Below are 20,632 nucleotides of genomic sequence, written 5' to 3' on the forward strand. Positions count from 1 at the left end.
GAGCCCTGCTCGTTAGAGCTTACAATCTAGGAGGGAGGGTCAAGTTATACAAAAGGGTAATAGCTGTGGGGGATGAGCTAATGGAGAAAATAGTGCAGTTGTTAGATGGAGGCAGGATAGGCTTCTCTGAAGAGGTAGGTTTTCAGGGATCGCCTAAAAGTGGATACATTTGTAGACCTTCTGACAGATTGGGGCAGCGAATTCCAGAGGATGGGCGAGGCTCCGGAGAAGTCCTGGAGGCGGATATGGGAGGAGGTGATGAGGGAGCTAGAGAGCAGGAGGTCTTGGGAGGAACAAAGAGGGCGATTAGGTTGGTATTTTGACACTAGGCTAGTGATGTAGCAGGGGGCAGAGTTGTGGATGGCTTTGTAACTTCTTGTTAGTATTTTGAATTTAACTTGTTGGGCGAGTGGCAGCCAATGGAGGGATTGGCAGAGAGGGGTAGCAGACACTGAGCGGTTTGTAAGGTGGATGAGTCTGGCAGCAGCATTCATGATGGAACGAAGTGGGGATAGTCTACGAATGGAGTTCAATCCCTTTACATTACATGAGACAATACTGACAGCCATAATTAGACAGTGGAGACATTGCATGCATTGCATCAACAAGAAAATGTGCTTAAACCATGATGTACAAAACACAAAAACCATTGTAGTACAGATATCAAAAAAAGGGTAGAAGTTTTGCTAAAATGCAGGTTCTGAAGACTACAGACTGAAAGTAGCTGGAAGAAGGTTCTATGGTCTGATTAAAATCATTTCAAAGTATTTTTTTCCAATTAGACTAAGCGCTGTTTGACATAAGCCACAAATTGCACATTATCATAACCGCACCATCCCTACTGTGAAATATGGTGCTGTCATAATCATGCTTTGGGGCTGTGTCTCTGCAGAAGGTGCTGGAAGACTTGTGAGGGTAGAGATAAGGTAGGAAAACACAGGGAAATATTGGAGGAAAACCTGATACATTCTACAAGAAACCTGAGCCTTGGGAGAAGATTTGCCTTCCAGAAAGACAATGATACCAAGCGTGAAGCCAAATGTGTACAGGAATGATTAATGTCCTGAAACGGCAGTGTCAGAATTCAGAACTCAATCCAAAAGAGTATATGGCTGTTGATTTACGATCCCCTTGCAACTGGACTGAGCTTGAGCAGTTGCACAAAGAGGAATTGGGAAAAACTGCAGCAGTAATACATTCAAATTAATAAAATTATTCTTCTACGTGCTCTTAGTTAATATTGTAATGCATTCTCTTGAACCAACTGACATACTTCTGGAACAAAAGAGCAGCCTGGAAGGGAGGCTACTGACTGAATCATCTGGCTGAATCCTGATATGAAAATGTCTGCTAAAAGAATGAAGGGAATCTAAAGATGAAATATTTGTTAAATGGAAATTCTTGGCTTCAAAGAGATGACATGAGCATTTAAGGACATTGTTTTTTGTGCAGGCTGAGATGAAGTACAAAAATTGAGCAACAAGCAGAAATTATATAGATAATTAAAGAGGAACCCGCTAACAAACCACACACTGCTAAACCGGCTCTCTAACAAACTACACACAGCTAATCAGGTGGTTTTACAAACTACATACAGCTAATAACCAGGCCCTCTAACAAAACGACGCACAGCTAACCAGGACCTTTCACAAACTACATGTAGATAACCAGGCATTCTACCAGACTACACACTGCTAACCAGGTCATTTAAAAAATACACCCTGCTAACTTTGACCCTGTAACAAGCTACACACAGCTAAGAAGGACCTTTTTTTCTTAAAAAAATAAATAAATATGTAAAAAAAAAGGGATAACTTTTCTTTAAAAAAAAGTCAGTGAACGTTCAATTTAGCACATGTTTGTTATTGCAGGAGGAGGTGTGAAAAAACCCCATATAATCCCACTGTATATATTCATTAAAAATACCTAAATGTATTTTTCATCTGGTCGACCTGTCTTTGTACAAGCCTACTGTATTGCACAACAGAGGTAGGGGCAGCACTATAAACTAATCAGGCTTTACGGCCCTGGATGGTGCTGTAAAATAGAACTTTTTGATTGGAAGAGCATGCACAGAGACTATCCATGGGATGCTTTTCTATCACTATCCATTCATAGTCTCAGCCATGCTGAATTACATTGACTGCAACAGGCAAAAAGAACATGATCAAGTACTTGTGTCTGGATTAAAAACGTATAACATAGGAAGATTTGCGTTGCGCTTGATTGTATATCATACAGGGAAATATCCAAAATCACTAGTGAAAAAAATGTCACTGCTCACATATAATGTGCATAATTGTGCAAAAAATGTATATAAAAAAAGGTTTGCGTTGTGCTTGATTATATGTCATATGGGATACTATCCAATTTCTCTTGTAAAATTTTAAAATAATTTATATCACTCACATACATATAGTATATATATAAACCTGTGAACAGTAAAAGTATGAAGTGCACACATGCACCTAGAATGGTGCTAAATATAATTGTGCGTAAAAAATATAGTGACAAAACTTAAATAAAACATGCAATGCTCTTATAACGTGCAACATGCAAAAATCTATTGAGATATTGAACATAAACCGCACGATGCGTTTATAAAGATGCAATCAACAATTTTCATATTAGTGTCCCAAAATAAAAAGTGCTTCCATATCCATAAGAATAAAAAAAAAAACGTCCAAATCCTCCAATGTGCTGAATTCCAGTGCCATAAACAACCGTGATGCGCCTCAGTGCCCCCCCCACAGTGGTTGCGCTCACCTTGGAGCGTGTGACACAGTGTTTAAATTGTGTCAAAACACGCTATGTAGCCACCCCCTGGGCTATATATGGTTAGCTAGATCGATCTCCACTCTGGGTCAGTTTGGCTCCATAGACAGCATTCATGAAAACGAAAAAAAAAAACTACATAGTGTGATCCAATTTAAAATATTTATTCAACAGGCAACTCTCCCACAAATGGGTTACTCACATTTCCTTGGTGCTATTGTGCACCAAACAATCCAAAGCTCTAAAGGGTATATCGGATGGTCTGCCACGGGGTATGCGCTTCTCCCGGCTCAGCTGCTCACTGCTCAGCTGTTCGCTGCTCACTCCGTCCTGGCCCCTCCCCTACGCGTGTTCGACACAGGGAGTCACGTGTCTTCATCAGATCCCCCTGATGAAGACACGTGACTCCCTGTGTCGAACACGCGTAGGGGAGGGGCCAGGACGGAGTGAGCAGCGAACAGCTGAGCAGTGAGCAGCTGAGCCGGGAGAAGCGCATACCCCGCGGCAGACCATCCGATATACCCTTTAGAGCTTTGGATTGTTTGGTGCACAATAGCACCAAGGAAATGTGAGTAACCCATTTGTGGGAGAGTTGCCTGTTGAATAAATATTTTAAATTGGATCACACTATGTAGTTTTTTTTTTTCGTTTTCATGAATGCTGTCTATGGAGCCAAACTGACCCAGAGTGGAGATCGATCTAGCTAACCATATATAGCCCAGGGGGTGGCTACATAGCGTGTTTTGACACAATTTAAACACTGTGTCACACGCTCCAAGGTGAGCGCAACCACTGTGGGGGGGCACTGAGGCGCATCACGGTTGTTTATGGCACTGGAATTCAGCACATTGGAGGATTTGGACGTTTTTTTTTTATTCTTATGGATATGGAAGCACTTTTTATTTTGGGACACTAATATGAAAATTGTTGATTGCATCTTTATAAACGCATCGTGCGGTTTATGTTCAATATCTCAATAGATTTTTGCATGTTGCACGTTATAAGAGCATTGCATGTTTTATTTAAGTTTTGTCACTATATTTTTTACGCACAATTATATTTAGCACCATTCTAGGTGCATGTGTGCACTTCATACTTTTACTGTTCACAGGTTTATATATATACTATATGTATGTGAGTGATATCAATTATTTTTAAATTTTACAAGAGAAATTGGATAGTATCCCGTATGACATATAATCAAGCACAACGCAAACTATTTTTTATATACATTTTTTGCACAATTATGCACATTATATGTGAGCAGTGACATTTTTTTCACTAGTGATTTTGGATATTTCCCTGTATGATATACAATCAAGCGCAACGCAAATCTTCCTATGTTATATCCTTTGCACGGTTATGAGTACGTGGACTGCGTCTGCTGCTAGATATTTATCTTTGGTACTGTTTGCATACTGAGCATAGGATTATTGTGGCTCGCAAGACTTCTATCTTTTGGATTAAAAACGTGGCTGCACAAAATTACACAGGTAATTTGGCAGGTAACAGTCATTTAAGGTCATAGATGTCACAAAAGCACAGCTCACCAGCACAAGGTCATATTAGTATATGGTCTGGCACGCCTGCAAAAATACATTGTGCCAACACAGGCATGCATTTCAGGAGTGTGATAGAGTGCAGTTTTACCCCAGCTCACTTTATGACTCATTTGGTCTATGTATAAGTAGATATCTGCGTGACATGTCAGCATTAGAGCCAAGGAGAAAAATTAGGAAACATATGCTATGAAGATGAACTATTTATAAATTGATTCCTTATGTGTGCATAGTTTGTTTCCCCATCCTCTGAAAAGAGCTGAAAAGAAGAATATGGAAGGGAAATCAGACAAAACTAACAATCTTGTCTCAGCAACATCTTAGAAACATAGTAGAGTGAGGGCAGAAAAAAGTCCAAGTGATCCATCAAGTTAGCTCCATTTTTAAAAAAAAATTGTATACTTTTTGTGTTTTTATTATTGTTAACGTATAGATCTACGTTTGTCCCAAGCATGTCTGAATCTCCTTACTGTTGACTGGCTTACTACCTCTGCTGGAAGTCTATTCCATTCATCAACTACCCTATCCTAGGAAGTTTGAGATCATGATTGCTCACATCTTTGACCTGTGAAATTTTATCCCACTTCAGGTGGCTTCTCAATTTGCAGAAGAGAAATTTTCATCCAACTCGAGTACTAGAGTACCTAGGAGTTTTTCTCAACACTTATTTGGGTTGTGTGTTTCTCCCACAGAGCAAGTTTCTCGAAATCCAGAGGATTATGAAAGCCGAGATTCTCTGATGGCTACAGAATGCAGTTTTTGTGTCTGCTATCATCTGCAATCCCAGTGGTCTCATAGCCCCCAGGTGGTAACAAAGGTGATTTCAGATCAACTGCCTTTACCAGTGAGATCATCATTCACTCAGAGCACAGTCCTGCCTCAGGTGATAGCTCAGTCTTCTCAAGTGGTGGACCAGTCAAAGCAATCTTTCTTGGGAAAGTCCTCTACAACCTTTGCCCTCACTGATCATGACTACAGATGCCAGTCGGAGGGTATGGGGTGCCCATTGTGTAGGTCAGAGTGATTGGAATGTTACTCCGAAATGCAGTTTAATTAAACCTTCAGAATTTAAGACCCTGGCATGAGCATATTTTGAATATTCTGTGTTGCCTCTTAGCCTAACTTTCCAAGTTCTTCAGAGTTTAAGGCTTGGGGACTGCCTCATTCCCCTACTACTCCCTTCCCTTTTTTTTCTATGTTCCCTGTTTACCTAACTTACCTTCCCCGTGACTGCCCTCTTTCCAGTGGCGTGACTAGGGGGGCGCAGAGGAGGCCATGACCCCCCCACACATTATCCTTTGTCCCCCTAATTAAATTAAACTGACACTGGGAGCATGGGCGTCCGCAACTCAGGGCTGATAATGGGCAGAAATAGGTATAAATTAACCACTTTCGGGTGCAGACAGAGTAATCTACCGCACTGTGGCTCCCGACAGGTAAATTAAAGCCTGGGCCTCTTCTATATCAATCGGCTGAGGCATGCTAGGGCTTTAATTGAATTGTCGGGAGCGGCAGTGCGGTAGATCACTCCGTCTGCACAAAAGTGATAGTGACCTTTATGTCTCACACCACGTTGCCCAGCTCGGTTCTCAAGAGGAAGGGACACCACCGGTCCCTGGCTCTCGGATCAGGAGAATGCTGCAGAAGAAGCACTGCACCCAGTTCCCAGGCCCCAGGTAGGAGAATTGGCTGTACCCGGTGTGGAGGGAGCCTGTAGGGAGCCACCTGTCTTGATGGCTCCCTGCAGCACTGATAGCTTCCCTCTGTCCTCTCTTTTGGGCTGCTGTGAGGAAAAGGGGGGGTTTGCTATGATTCAGTTTGTGAATGAATGGTAAGCGGCTCAGAACAGAGCACTTCCCATTAATTCATTGTGCGGTGTAGCTGAGGCTGCAGAGAGAGGGACTGGGGAATCTCTGTCCTCAGTCCCTTTCTCTGTCTCAAAAGTAAGATATTAGTGTCTGTTTTGAACCCTGATATTTCACCAAAGCCCCCAAACAGGGCTACAGTTTCCAGCATAAACCTGTGAAATCTAAGGGGTTACATCTTTAGATCTCAGGGGTTCATGCTGGGACTTGTAGTCCTTCAATTTAGGAGGAAGTCACATCCTTAGATCAGAGGAGTTAATGTTAGAACTTGTAGTCCTTAATTTTTGGGGGCTGTGACCCCCCCAAAAGTGAAAGACTACAGGTCCCAGCATAAGCCCCTCAGAGCTGAGGATGTGACAAGCCCCCCTCCCCCAATGGAGGGAGTAGGAATCAGGTAGGTCAGTGTAGGAATCAGGTAGGTCAGTGAAGTGGTCAGGATAGGAATCAGGTTGGTTAGTGTAGTGGTCAGGCAGGTCAGTGTAGTGGACAGGTAGGTCAGTGTAGTGGTCAGGTAGGTCAGTGTAGTGGTCAGGTAGGTCAGTGTAGTGGTCAGTGTAGGAATCAGGTAGGTTAGTGTAATGGTCAGTGTAGGAATCAGGTGGGTCAGTGTAGGAGTCAGGTAGGTTAGTGTAATGGTCAGTGTAGGAATCAGGTAGGTTAGTGTAGCGGTCAGTGTAGGAATCATGTGAGTCAGTGTAGTGGAGAGGTAAGTCAGTGTAGTGGTCAGTGTTGGAATCAGGTAGGTTAGTGGAGTGGTCAGGCATGTACAGCTTGTATAACAATGTAAATTTGCTGTCCCCTCAAAATAACTCAACACACAGCCATTAATATCTAAACCGCTGGCAACAAAAGTGAGTATACCCCTAAATGAAAATGTCCAAATTGGGCCCAAAGTGTCAATATTTTGTGTGACCACCATTATTTTCCAGCATTGCCCTCTTGGGTATAGAGTTCACCAGAGCTTCACAGGTTGCCACTGGAGTTCTCTTCCGCTCCTCCATGATGACATCACTGAGCTGGTGGATGTTGGAGACTTTGCGGTCCTCCATCTTCCGTTTGTGAATGCCCCACAGATGCTCAATAGGGTTTAGGTCTGGAGACATGCTTGGCCAGTCCATCACCTTTACTGTCAGCTTCTGTAGCAAGGCAGTGGTCATCTTGAAGATGCGTTTGAGGTCTTTATCATGTTGGAATACTACCCTGCAGCCCGGTCTCCGAAGGGAGAGGATCATGCTCTGCTTTAGTATGTCAGAGTACATGTTGGCATTCATGGTTCCCTCAATGAACTGTAGCTCCCCAGTGCTGGCAGCACTCATGAAGCCCCAGACCATGACACTCCCACCACCATGTTTGACTGTAGGCAAGACACACTTGTTTTTGTACTCCTCACCTGGTTGCCATCACACATCTGAACCAAATAGGTTTATCTTGGTCTCATCAGACCACAGGACATGGTTCCAGTAATTTATGTCCTTAGTTTGCTTGTCTTCAGCAAACTGTTTGCAGGCTTTCTTGTGCATCATCTTTAGAAGAGGCTTACTTCTGAGACGACAGCCATGCAGACCAATTTGATGCAGTGTGCGGCGTATGGTCTGAGCACTGACAGGCTGACCCCCCACCCCTTCAACCTCTGCAGCAATGCTGGCAGCACTCATATACGTCTATTTCCCAAAGACAACCTCTGGATATGATGCTGAGCATGTGCACTCAACTTCTTTGGTCGACCGTGGCGAGGCCTGTTCTGAGTGGAACCTGTCCTATTAAACCGCTGTATGGTCTTGGCCACCATGCTGCAGCTCAGTTTCAGGGTCTTGACAATCTTCTTATAGCCTAGGCCACCTTTATGTAGAACAACAATTCTTGTTTTCAGATCCTCAGAGAGTTCTTTGCCATGAGGTGCCATGTTGACCTTCCAGTGACCAGTATGACAAATTTAACACACCTGCTCCCCTTCACATCTGAGATCTTGTAGCACTAACGAGTCACATGACTCCGGGGAGGGAAAATGGCTAATTGGGCCCAATTTGTACATTTTCACTTAGAGGTACTCAATTTTGTTGCCAGCGGTTTAGACATTAATGGCCGTGTGTTGAGTTATTTTGAGGGGACAGAAAATTTACACTGTTATACGAGCTGCACACTCACTACTTTACATTGTAGCAAAGTGTCATTTCTTCAGTGTTGTCACATGAAAAGATATAAAAAATAATAGATATAAAAAGATAGATATAAAAAAACATTTACAAAAATGAGAGGGGTGTACTCACTTTTGTGAGATACTGTATAATATAATTGAGTTTTATAGTTGACCCTGTCCCCCCATGTCACCCCCCTAAATATAAAAGCTGGAGACGCCACTGCCTCTTTCTACTTTTGACATTTCCTTCTCCCTCCTCCCTGGTAGTTACATTATACAGTACTGAACAACAAAGATTCAGTCTCTGGTTTCCAGTAGTAAAACTTTCCCTCATACATAAGGGAAGAAGAACATTTTTAGCGGTCACCATCTATGCTCTTGTTGCTCTATTTTTGGAGATGGAGAAGTCTGTTGTAATTGTCTGCTGTACCCATTTTCCTCAATATACATATACACACAGCATATGATTACCTGCTCCTTTAACTCCTTCATCCTCTCTGCCTTTTTCAGCTTTGTTGCATATTCTTGGACTTCCTTTAACCCAATATCGGTGCAGAGCCGGACCAGAAAGCGCAAACCTGTTTACAAAACCCAGCACAAAAATATGACCATGAAATTTTAAAATCCACAGCAGACTTATTTCAACAAAAAAAATATGTGTATGGGATAACGTAACCCTGTTATATAGGTTATTTGGATTCACCGAGGAGCATACAGAAGAAGCCTAGGTAAATTCTCTGGTAAAATTGGGTTGCATGACAGGTTTTGGCTCGTCGAGAGCAAAAAACTGTCCTGAAGTGAGTGCAGTTTTTTTTATAGTGCGTTCTTCTCTTGCCTGTATTCAAGGGTTGATTACTGTGCATAGGTACAAGTGTGGGCATGCCCCACTCTGCTTTACATATCAACCCTTGCCTATCTGCCTGATTCCTAATTTTGTCTGCTTTTGTTTTAAACACCAGATCTAATTGTTGGTGGTACAATATAGTTTGCCTGTTCGGATTTAGCAATTGGACCTATGCAAAAGAGTCAGCACTGTGGTATATCTTTAGCTACTCTGGCAATGTTTCAGTCTAAGATTGATGCTACACTTGGGCAACCTATCACAGTCTTTCAGCATCTAATTTTGATCTCACAGCCAGTACTGGTCTGAAAAATCATTTTAGCCCTGATGAAGAAATCCTCTATGCAATGCACTCATGAAACCACTGGAGATTACAAACTCGGGGGCTGGAGATGTCTTCTTCTAGCAGCCTGAGATTTGCAACTGTATATATGAAACTCAGCCTAACCTGTAAATACACAGAAACTTTGTTTTACAAATAAACTATTTATACATGACAAAAGATTACCATGGCACTATGGGTTATCCAAAGAGACAGCACAGAAGTCAAATCTTGCTGTGAGGCTCTGACAGGCCAAGGATGATGTTACAACATTTTGACAGTGACAGGGAAAATACTCACCTGCTTCAATGTATCGCTCCCTCACTGACCAATAGAGCGAGGTGCCACTAAATCATTGACTTAAAGGTTGCAGAATCCAACTCACCAGTGAGGGAGTGATGTTCTGCTCATTTAGTCAGTGAGGAAGCAAACCATGGAGACAGGGGAGCATTTCTGTACCTTGTTTAGCCCTGTATAGCGATCCTGTTGATGGCAAAGTGTCAGGATCACGTAATCCTAGACCATTTGATAAGGGGTGGCGTAACAGGCTGTTTTCAGCACAGCTGAGAGTGATAGGATGTTTCAGATGTGAAAAGCAGACTAGAGCTCCACCTGCTGGCCTTCTAGAAGACTACATAATGTTAATATGCTATTTCAGTTTTACCTAATTTTACCTAATTATATTTACCTATATTTTTTTACCATTTTAGCCCTGAGTATAAGAAAAATATGTAGAAAAAAAAAAACACTTTACCTACCATTAAAGTGGTTGTAAACCTCAGACATGAAATATGAACAAAGCATATCCCTTTATAGTGAACACTTGTCTCAATTAAGAGCACTATATGTCATTTCTGTCTGCTATTTCATTCCTCTGCTATCAGAACGAAATACTTCTGACAAGTTTTCCTGACATCAAGAAAAAATAGTGACAGGGGAGGGATCTCCAGCTGATTGACATCCTTCAGCTCTGTTCCTGTGTGAAGGGGGTGTGTCCCTTCCCTCCAATCGGCTCTCAGAGCTCTCCTCACTGAGCTCTGCAGAGTGCAACTTCAGCTCCCCGCCCCCTTTTTTCTGACAGCTTTAAACAAACTTTATAAACTCTGCACTTTCAAGGGATGTAGAGAAGACTTCAGATAAACAGGTACAACTTATGTAAGAGGATTTCTTTCATCTTTTTGTATCACCTGAGGGCAGTCCCTTCCTTATCGTACCCCTTATATGCATAGATTTACAACCACAGATGTTATTTTAGTACACAGATAACAACAAACCCATAAAAGGAAGATTCCTTACATTCAACATTTTCTGGGAACCTTCGGTGAATATCCTTGTATTTTTCAAGTGACTTTTGATAGTTTCCTGCATAAAAAAGAGGCAAACACAACAATTCCATAAAAGAGTTAAACATTTGAAGGCACCTGTTAAAATAAAACCTGGCTTATTCTTAATGTCTTTGTGTGTTACTAAATGACTGGTTAGCATGATTTGGGCAGGTCAGATTTATGCTTTTTAAATATCAAAATGTCAGGGGGTACAGTAAATGTGTAGACCCTGCTAAATATTGGCTCATGTGCTTGAATAGTCAATCTGCTTTATGATGTACATTCTAATGGTTTAGGAAGATAATAAATTAGAATAAATGCAATAGTTACCACTCCTCCTATAACAGCTTGCCACCATCAACTGCCATTTTACTTGTGTAGGTCTGTAAAAACAGCAAAAACATGGGTAAGTACCATAATCATGTTACAGCAACCCTTTTTTGACCAGAGGTCATAGATGCCATGGGCCCATACAATACATTACAGTGCCTTGAAAAAGTATTCACACCCCTTAAAATTTTCCACATTTTATCATGTTAAAACCAAAAACGGAAATGTATTTTATTGGGATTTTATGTGATAGACCCCAGGGCCCTCCTGTTGTTCAGGAACTACAATACCCATCATGCCTAGTCACGTCTGTGAATGTCAGAGTTTTACAATGCCTCATGGGATGTGTAGTTCCACAAAATCTGGAGGGCCGTAGTTTGGAGAACCCTGTGATAGACCAACACAAAGTGACACATAATTGTGAAGTGGAAGGAAAATGATAAATGGTTTTTACATTTTCTTACAAATAAATATCTGAAAAGTGTGGCGTGCATTTGTATTCAGCCCTCTTTACTCTGATACCCCTAACTAAAATAGTGGAACCATTTGCCTTCAGAAGTCACCTAATTAGTAAATAGAATCCACCTGTGTGTAATTTAATTTCAGTATAAATACAGCTGTTCTGTGAAGCCCTCAGAGGTTTGTTAGAGAACCTTAGTGAACAAGCAGCATTATGAAGGCCAAGTCTGGTCAGGGATAAAGTTGTGGAGAAGTTTAAAGCAGGGTTAGGTTATAAAAAAAAAATATCCCAAGCTTTGAACGTCTCACAGAGCACTGTTCAATCCATCATCCAAAAATGGAAAAAGAGTATGGCAGCAAACCTACCAAGACATGGCCATCCACCTAAACAGACAGGCTGGGCAGGGAGAGCATTAATCAGAGAAGCAGCCAAGAGGCCCATGGTAACTCTGGAGGAGCTGTAGAGATCCACAGTTCAGATGATAAAATCTGTCCACAGGATAACTATTAGTCATGCACTCCACAAATCTGGCCTTTATGGAAGAGTGGCAAGAAGAAAACCATTGTTGAAAGAAAGCCATCAGAAGTCCTTTTGGCAGTTTGCAAGAAGCCATGTAGGGGACACAGCAAACATGTGGAAGAAGGTGCTCAGGTCAGGTGAGACCAAAATTGAACTTTTTGGCTTAAAAGCAAAACGCTATGTGTGGCGGAAAACTGACTGCACATCACCCTGAACACACCATCCCCACCATGAAACATGGTGGTGGCAGCATCATGTTGTGGGGATGCTTTTCTGCAGCAGGGACAGGGAAGCTGGTCAGAGTTGATGGGAAGATGGATTGAGCCAAATGCAGGGCAATCTTAGAAGAAAACCTGTTAGAGTCTGCAAAAGACTTGAGACTGGGGCAGATGTTCACCTTCCAGCAGGACGACGATGCTAAACATACAGCCAGAGTTACAATGGAATGGTTTAGACCAAAGCATATTCATGTGTTAGAATGGCCCAGTCAAAGTCCAGACCTAAATCCAATTGAGAATCTGTGGCAAGACTTGAAAATGGCTGTTCACAGACGCTCTCCATCCAATCTGACAGACCTAGGGCTATTTTGCAAAGAAGAATGGGCAAAAATTTCACTCTCTACATGAGCAAAGCTGGTAGAGAAATTCCCAAAAAGATTTGCAGCTGTACTTGCAGCGATAGGTGGTTCTACAAAGTATTAATTTAGGGGGGCTGAATACAAATGCACGCCACACTTTGAAAATTGATGAAACCTTTTAGAATTTTACTTCCACTTCATAACTGTGTGCCACTTTGTGTTGGTCTATCATATAAAATCCCAATAAAATACAATTTATGTTTTTGGTTGTCACATGACAAAATGTAGAAAATTTCAAGGGGTATGAATATGTTTTCAAGGCACTGTATATATATCTATCAGTTTTCATTTGTATTTATTTTTTCTTTTATTTTTACCTGGTTACAAACTTCCTGTCCTAGGGTAACAAGGCTCACTCGTTGTACACTATTTATGAAGGAGCTTCATTTTTACACTAACAAAGTAATATTAGAATACCACCCTAATACAGGATTATAGCATACCTCCCCATCTTTTCTCCATAACACAGTGGGGTGTTCTGTAATTAACAGAAATAGTTGGGAACAATATAACCGATAAAGGGTTCAGAAGAGGCAGAGTGTACATGAAGTTATGAGCTCACAAGAATTCTAGCACCGTAAACATGCATTTTTTCCACTTTTCGAGCTTATAACAAAATGCTTTCAATGGTATTTTCAACAGACTAAAAGGGTTATTATTAGGATATACAAATACTTTAATGCAACTTTATCTCTATGGGGTTTATTGAAATCCATGGTGAAAACATGGATTTCAGCAATATTCTAACACTTTAAATGGGCATAATACAGAATTTAAAAGTGGTTGTAAACCCTTTACAACCACTTTATACTACAGGCAAGCCTATAATTAGGCTTACCGGTAGCTACATTGGATATCCCTGTATTTGCATTTGGCGACGTCATCGGCACATGCGCACTTAAGAAAACTGGAGCAACGGCACGTACGTGCCGTTGCTTCAGTTGTACTGTGCCGTTACCGGCTTGCGCGGGAGTGACGTCATCTCGGCTCTGCCCAGTTACAGCGCCGGAGCCACGATACCCGGAAGTAACCCCCGGAGAGATGTTGGCCGCCAGATTGGTGAACGAGGACCGCTGCTGGGGCTTCGATCTCAGGTAAGTAATTCATAATGAGCTAGCACGCTATGCACACTAGCTCATTATGCCTTTGTCTTGCAGGTTTTTTGTTTTTTTTTAAATGGTTTACAACCACTTTAACCTGGACAGGTATATTGGGAGATGCTGGGTATGGCTAATATGTATAAACTATATATTTTTTCTCCTGTAGAAGATACTACAGATTTTTATAATTTAGCTTGTCTAAGTTCGCTACCAAAGTCTGACTTTGCAGAAACTTGTGTAGAATTTATCTGTGTTGAAGTATGTCACAGGGCAGCCACAAACTTTGACAACAGTGACTCTGTGTGCACGTCATGTTCTTCCCCAGTGAAGGCCACTCACATTACATAGCACAATAGAGCCGATTCAGTATAATTCAATGGCTTGATTGAAAACCTTACAAAAATATCAGTCACGCACATTTTGTTTATTTTTTTATACTATATACAAAAATAATCATAGTGTAAGGCTAAATTCACAGTAGCCCCCTGCTTTTGGTTTATTTGTATGCAGTAGAAATAATCTGGGAAGTATAAACATGCAATGCAGATCAAGTTCTCCTGCACTTTAACCCCTTGATGTGGACGTAACGAAAATATGCTCCCTTCAGCTTCAAGGGGTTGTACCAGGGTGATGCCAGTTGGCTTACTTGGATTAACAACTGATGCAGCTAATCAGCCGCTTGGCTGTTATTACAAGTAGTGGGAGAGGACGTAGTCCCCCCCCCCCCCCACTGCCTTCTGTTGCTCGCCCGGCTCTCCCGTCCCACTGGGAGGCCCAAACGACCGGCCGGCATGTCCACCGGCTGGCCAGAGACCGCAACAATGGCGGAATCGGCTTTGATTGGGTCTCAGATCTAGTAACCCGGAATCGATGTCATGACATCACTTCCGGTTTACTGAAGACTTAAAGGTGGCAAATAAAAAAAAATGACAGCATTTATAACAGCCAAACTTGGCGTTTTGAATGCTTTTAAGTGCAAAGGAGGGATTTGGGGTCTTCTGTACCCCAGATGCCTCCATAAAGAGCACCTGTCACTGCCTATTACTGTCACAAGAGATGTTTACATTCCTTGTGACAGCAATAACAGAGTTTGAAAATCAAAAATTTAAAGGGACAGTGTAAAATAAATAAATAAGATTTTTTTTTTTAAAGCGCCCCATCTCTCCGTGCTCACGCGCAGAAGTGAACGCATACGTAAGTCATGCCAGCAAATGTAAACAGTGTTCAAACCACACACGTGAGGCATCACTGCGCTGTGAGACCTCCCCTGTAACTCTAAACAGATAACCTGTAGAAATTTTGAAAGTGTCGCCTATGGAGATTTTTAAGTACCGTAGTTTGTCGCCGTTCTACAAGTCTGCACAATTTTAAAGCGTGACATGTTAGGGATCTATCCGGTAATCTTGCACATTATACAAAAAAATTGGGCTAACTTTACGGTTTTGTTTTTTATTAAATCATGAAAGTGTATTTCTTCCAAAAAAAAAAAATCGCATTTGAAAGATCGCTGCGCAAATACAGTGCGACATAAAATACTGCAACGGTCGCCATTTTATTCTAGGGTTTGGGGGTTCTAAGTAATTTTTTAGCAAAAAATACAGATTTTAACTTGTAAGCAACAAGTGTCAGAAAAAGGCTTAGGCATGAAGGGGTTAATGTAATTGCATGTACATGCATTCAGAGTACTCTAATCTGCCCCTGGAAGGCAAGAATTCTAGTTCTAAACTCTAAATGCAGCATTTGCCTGTACAAATCAATGGCATGTCTGCCTATTACTGAACATCTGAGTCATTACATGTGTACAGGGATAACTGAGCAGCCATGGACATTAACTGTCTGCATCCATGGTCGTTCATTTGTCCCTATACACATGTACTTAGATGTGCATTAATAGGAGTACAGCCATGACATCTGTCAACATTCTCAATAATAATCAGCGCACAGTCACAATAAAGTCTTTGATAAAGTTGTATTGATGAAACTGATTAAGCTGATCAGGAAGTGATGTCAGACGGTACCGATCTGCCCTTTTTGGAGACTGGCAAACGACATTTCTCTGAGCATTTTAATGAATAATAAATGTTTTGTTTGTGAATTTGCTACGCTCTTGTGGCCACTTTTATTTTTTCTTGTGAAAACTCATACATGTGGGAATATTCATAATGGAGAAAAATGTAAAAAAGAAAGAGCAATGCTATATATATAGCTTTGTCCTGCTATATTCAGCACTTGGATGTGTGGATGCTTATTTTGGCAAGTTGTATCTAGCATGTGGGATTGGTTGTATGACACTGAGCACATGGGATTTATGGTTTGCACTGATATCACAGATCAATGTGAAGTTTGGCACAAAATCACTGATATATGCGAGCACAATATCCAAGCAATTTTGAAAATGACCCGCTAAGCTATTGCTAGACTTGCCAGGCTTCACAAGTTTGTTGCACAATTGCAGGAGGTCCGCAATACATGACTCCAGATCAACTTTCTTTGCAGTCATTTTGCAAGTCTGCTGCAAGTTCTGGTTCAGTTATGCTGTGAAATAGTCATCCCATCACAGGGGTCACTGTGGCTGAATTTTTATGCTGTAGACTTGCAGAGCTCTTGCTATAGACTCACCCCTGCAACTTTGCTCTTGCTAGAGACTTACCACTGCAACTTTGCTCTTGCTAGAGACTTACCACGCAAATTTGCTTTGCATGGTAATTTGCTTTGCAAATGTAAAACTTGCCAGTGAAAAATGTGCTGCAAGTTAATAGACTTGCAATTCAACACTGCCACAACTGTGTGGCAAGTAATCCTTGCTGTCTGGGTAAGTTATGTATTTGTTATTGAAAGTGGCTTTGAGCATACTACACTATTTTGGTCTTTTGGTTTTTCTGGGGTTTATGCTGTGGAGAGGGCTGGAATGAAGATGACACAAGAAGATTTATTTGACCCACATTTATAAGGGGTAAAGAAATTTGGTTAGAGCTCATTATAAGTGTATCTTACATTGCATCTGAACCACAAACCAAAAATACTATTGAATTAATTTTTAATATTCAAAGCAGATTCTCCCATCTCTCCATATCTCTGTGTTTTTTTTTTGTTGATTCAGTTTCAGTTTCAAAAACAAGCCCCTAGCAATTCTAGCCGTGGCCATCTTGAGTAAGGACAGTGAGTCATGTAACGAGTCATGACTCGATTTGCGAGCGTTGTCTCGCAAGACAAACAGGATTCAAGACGCTGGCGTGTGCAGTACCGCATGTGGCCAGAGGTGCGGGGGCACCATTGATGCTCGGAGACACTCGGTTCCCGAGTGACTCCGAGCTTCTTTAGCGCCCCCGCACCTCTGGCCACATGCGATACTGCATACACCGGCGCCCCCGCACCTCTGGCCACATGCGGTACTGCATACACTAGTGCCCCCACACCTCTGGCCACATGCGATACTGCATACACCAGTGCCCACGCACCTCTGGCCACATGCGATACTGCATACACAGGCACCCCCGCAACTCTGGCCACATACAGTACTGCATACACCAGCATTGACTGTGGAACAAATTATCTGAGTTTCCACTGATTCTTATGGGTAAACTCGCTTTGATATAAGAGTGCTTTGGATTACAAGCATGCTTCTGAAACGAATTATGCTCGTAATTCAAGGTACTACTGTAAATCCATAAGTGTTTTTTGAGCGCTGGTGTATAAGATATATCTGTCAATATGTCATTGATTTCTAGGAAATATACTGCAACGGTCTGCATGAACCATAAATGCACAGTGTAAATGAAACAATTTATTACATGTATTTATAGGCTTTTAGAAACGCCCAACAAAATGAGTATGTCATTGCTAGTGTGAATCAGACCTAACAGCATAATGACGTCTTGTTTATAAAAGAAAAAAGAAAAGATAGAAGTTGCTGAGAGCAGGCATACTTAATAGTTTTTTATTAATATTTTAAAGTAAAATTATCTATTTCATCAGTAGTTATGGGCTACAATTAAACTTGTTATAGTGATTGTAAAAGGCAAACTTTTTATTTTTTTAAAATAACAAACATGTTATACTTACCTGCTTTGTGTAATGGTTTTGCACAGAGCAGCCCCGATCCTCCTCTACTCAGGTCCCCCACTGGCACTCCTGGCTCTTCCCCACCCACCGAGTGCCCCCATAGCAAGCCGCATGCTTTGGGGGCACTTGTGGATGCTCGCACCTGAGGCGGCTCTGTGTGTCCATAATGCACAAGAGTACGACTCGGCCCCGCCCCTGACTCCCTCCTTACTGGCTGTAATTGACAGCAGCAGGAGCCAATGACTCCTGCAGCTGTGCCTGAGCCAATGAGGAGAGAGCTGAAAGAGCCTCTGCTCTTTGCTGGATCAACATCGGCCTCAGGTAAGTATTTATGGAGGCTGGGGAGGTAGCTGCATCCAGAGGTTTTTTTTTTTACCTTCATGCATAGAACCTTCTGCCTTTAGAACTACTTTAAGCTAGTCATAGATGAATCAAAATTCGGACACTTCAGCCGGGACTGTACAAATTGATTCCCATGTGGCCATCCCTGTTCGACAGAAGTTGACTATCAGACCGTTAGACTTAGCAAACCAAGTCAAATTCGATAAAGAAATGAATGCAGACTTCACAATGCCTGTGCTTGCTTCATTGATCCCTTTTGCTAGGGAAGCCTGTGTGTCAGGTCTGACCTGACTATAAAGAACAGACTCTCTATAACTATAACCAACTTTATCTCAGTAGTCTTTAAACATGGGCAATTTAAACTGGTCATGATAAAAAATGCAAAAGTAGAAATTATATTATACATTGGTGAAAACATTATGTCAAAATGATATACAAGATTTAGGCAGCTGAAGTTATATGAAAATCTTGGCAATTCAGAAAAAAGTCAAGTCCACTCCCACCTCTGGAGCCTTCCTACTGGTCAACGAGGTTGTCAATCACATTAAAAGAGCAAATAGGAGGCTCAGGAGGAGAGAACAGTCATGGTCAAACTTAACTTTTAGAGCTTGTTTACGCCATGTACAAGGACCTGCATTTTTCACCACCAGGGTCCTGTCCCTTTAAAGCATGTTATACAGCACAGTGCCTGGTTCTGCTGCCCCCCCCCCCCCCCCCCCCCCGAGGGCTGACATCATGGTCAGTTTACATGCCTCTGTCATCTGCAGCTCTCCTGTCTGCTCTCCCCCCTCCCTACCTGTCAGCTAGTGACAATAGCCCCCACCCCCCTCCTCCTGCTGCTGAAATAACATTGACATTTTCATACTATCCGCTCTGTCTCCTTATCCCGTGTGCCCCTGTGTGTGTGATTTATTAAAAAAAAAAAAAAAAATGCAGATTATACCTAATTTCAGAGCGCCTCTTGGGGCTCACGTGACTGGCCGGCTCTCTCCTCCAAGCTGACGTCAGCGGGGGATTCTCGGCTCCTCGCGCTGCAGCTGTCAGACAGGTAGAGGAGAGAGGCGGCCGGTTACGTGAGCGCCGAGCAGGGCTCTGAAATCAGGTATAATCTGTATATTTTTTTTTTTTAATAAATCACACACGCAGGGGCACAACAACCACTTTAACACAATGCATGTAAACGTAACTGAAAGTAAAGATATAAAAAATAAATGATAGGCATTTTAACACTTCAAGAGACCTGTCATTTTACACACATGCATATTTGCTGCACCGCGGTGAGATTTTATGTGCAATATGGTGTGAAAGGAAAAGGAAAGATCAAGATTTGCACATAACTTCAACTGACCTGATCTTTTTATATCTGTATCAGGAAGGGAGGAGATAAATGAGGGAACTTCTTATACATATAGATTTACAATGTGACTCTGGTGCACACATACCAAGAATCCCAGTCACCATCCACCCAAAACTCATATTACATACTGACCATTGCTGCAAGCTGTACTTACTGTATAAGAGCAGCTCTTTCAAAGTACTTAATGGCTTTCTCACAAAACTGTGTGTCAATGTAGTAGGCTCCCAGCCACTGAATGACTTCAATGTTTGAAGGGAAATAGCGATATGACTGCGAGGCAAAAGAAAGTTTCAGTCATAAATAACGTCTTTTCCTGGCACTTGGGGAAAATCTGAGCCATGTAAATATTTAAAGCGAAGCCTGCCAGCAATTAGTCACATATGAATGCAGCCAATGTATACGGGGTGTAAACCGGCCTGATGAAGAGGAATGTTTATGGTTCACAGGAACGGTAGGAATTATGCTTGACTGTTTACCTGCTCAGTGACACAAATATCCTGAGTGTAAGTGCAGTTTAAAAACAACATTGATATTACAAGTACTTAGCTTACATTTACTGAAAATCCGCTTACATGGCACAGGTAGGCCCTACTCACATTCAAGGCCTGGTCACACCAGCAAGCCACACTGAACTCACAGTGCCAATGCACCAATCCCAGTGCATTGCATGGTTTACTTAGAGCTGGGCGATTTTCTCCAAAAAAAAAAAAAAATCTGTGATTTAAAAAAAAAAAAAAAAACTCGATTCACAATTCGATTGTTTAAATTTTTTTTTGATGGACACCGTGGCGGTCCTGAGGAGCTGCGGGCAGGAGCCGCAGCCTCACCTAAAAACTCCTGCCCGCAGCTCCTCAGGACCGGTGCTGATCCTGGTGAAAAAAAAAAAAAATCTAAAAAATCGATTTGCTGAAAATTTGAATCGATTTGACCTCTCAACTCGATTCAAGATTCAAATCGATTTTTTCCCCAGCCCTAGGTTTACTTCTTTTTTTTTTTCCACA

General features: G+C 41.8%; 1 protein-coding gene across 4 annotated transcripts in view; it reads right to left on the reverse strand.

Annotated features, from left to right (window-relative positions):
• The window catches only part of IFT88 (intraflagellar transport 88), a 142,042-nt gene that overhangs the window by 29,050 nt on the left and 92,360 nt on the right, over nt 1–20,632 (reverse strand). For all 4 annotated transcript variants that reach the window (XM_073613459.1, XM_073613457.1, XM_073613458.1 and 1 more), the window contains exons 20-23: nt 19,786–19,901; nt 11,155–11,207; nt 10,796–10,861; nt 8,808–8,914 (exon numbers count right to left, since the gene is read on the reverse strand). In XM_073613459.1, the coding sequence (XP_073469560.1) occupies nt 8,808–8,914; nt 10,796–10,861; nt 11,155–11,207; nt 19,786–19,901 (342 nt within the window). The remainder of the gene's footprint in view (nt 1–8,807; nt 8,915–10,795; nt 10,862–11,154; nt 11,208–19,785; nt 19,902–20,632) is intronic.

The sequence above is a fragment of the Aquarana catesbeiana genome, linkage group LG02 (genome assembly GCF_042186555.1).
Source record: "Aquarana catesbeiana isolate 2022-GZ linkage group LG02, ASM4218655v1, whole genome shotgun sequence".
In the NCBI taxonomy this organism is placed as follows: Eukaryota; Metazoa; Chordata; class Amphibia; order Anura; family Ranidae; genus Aquarana; species Aquarana catesbeiana.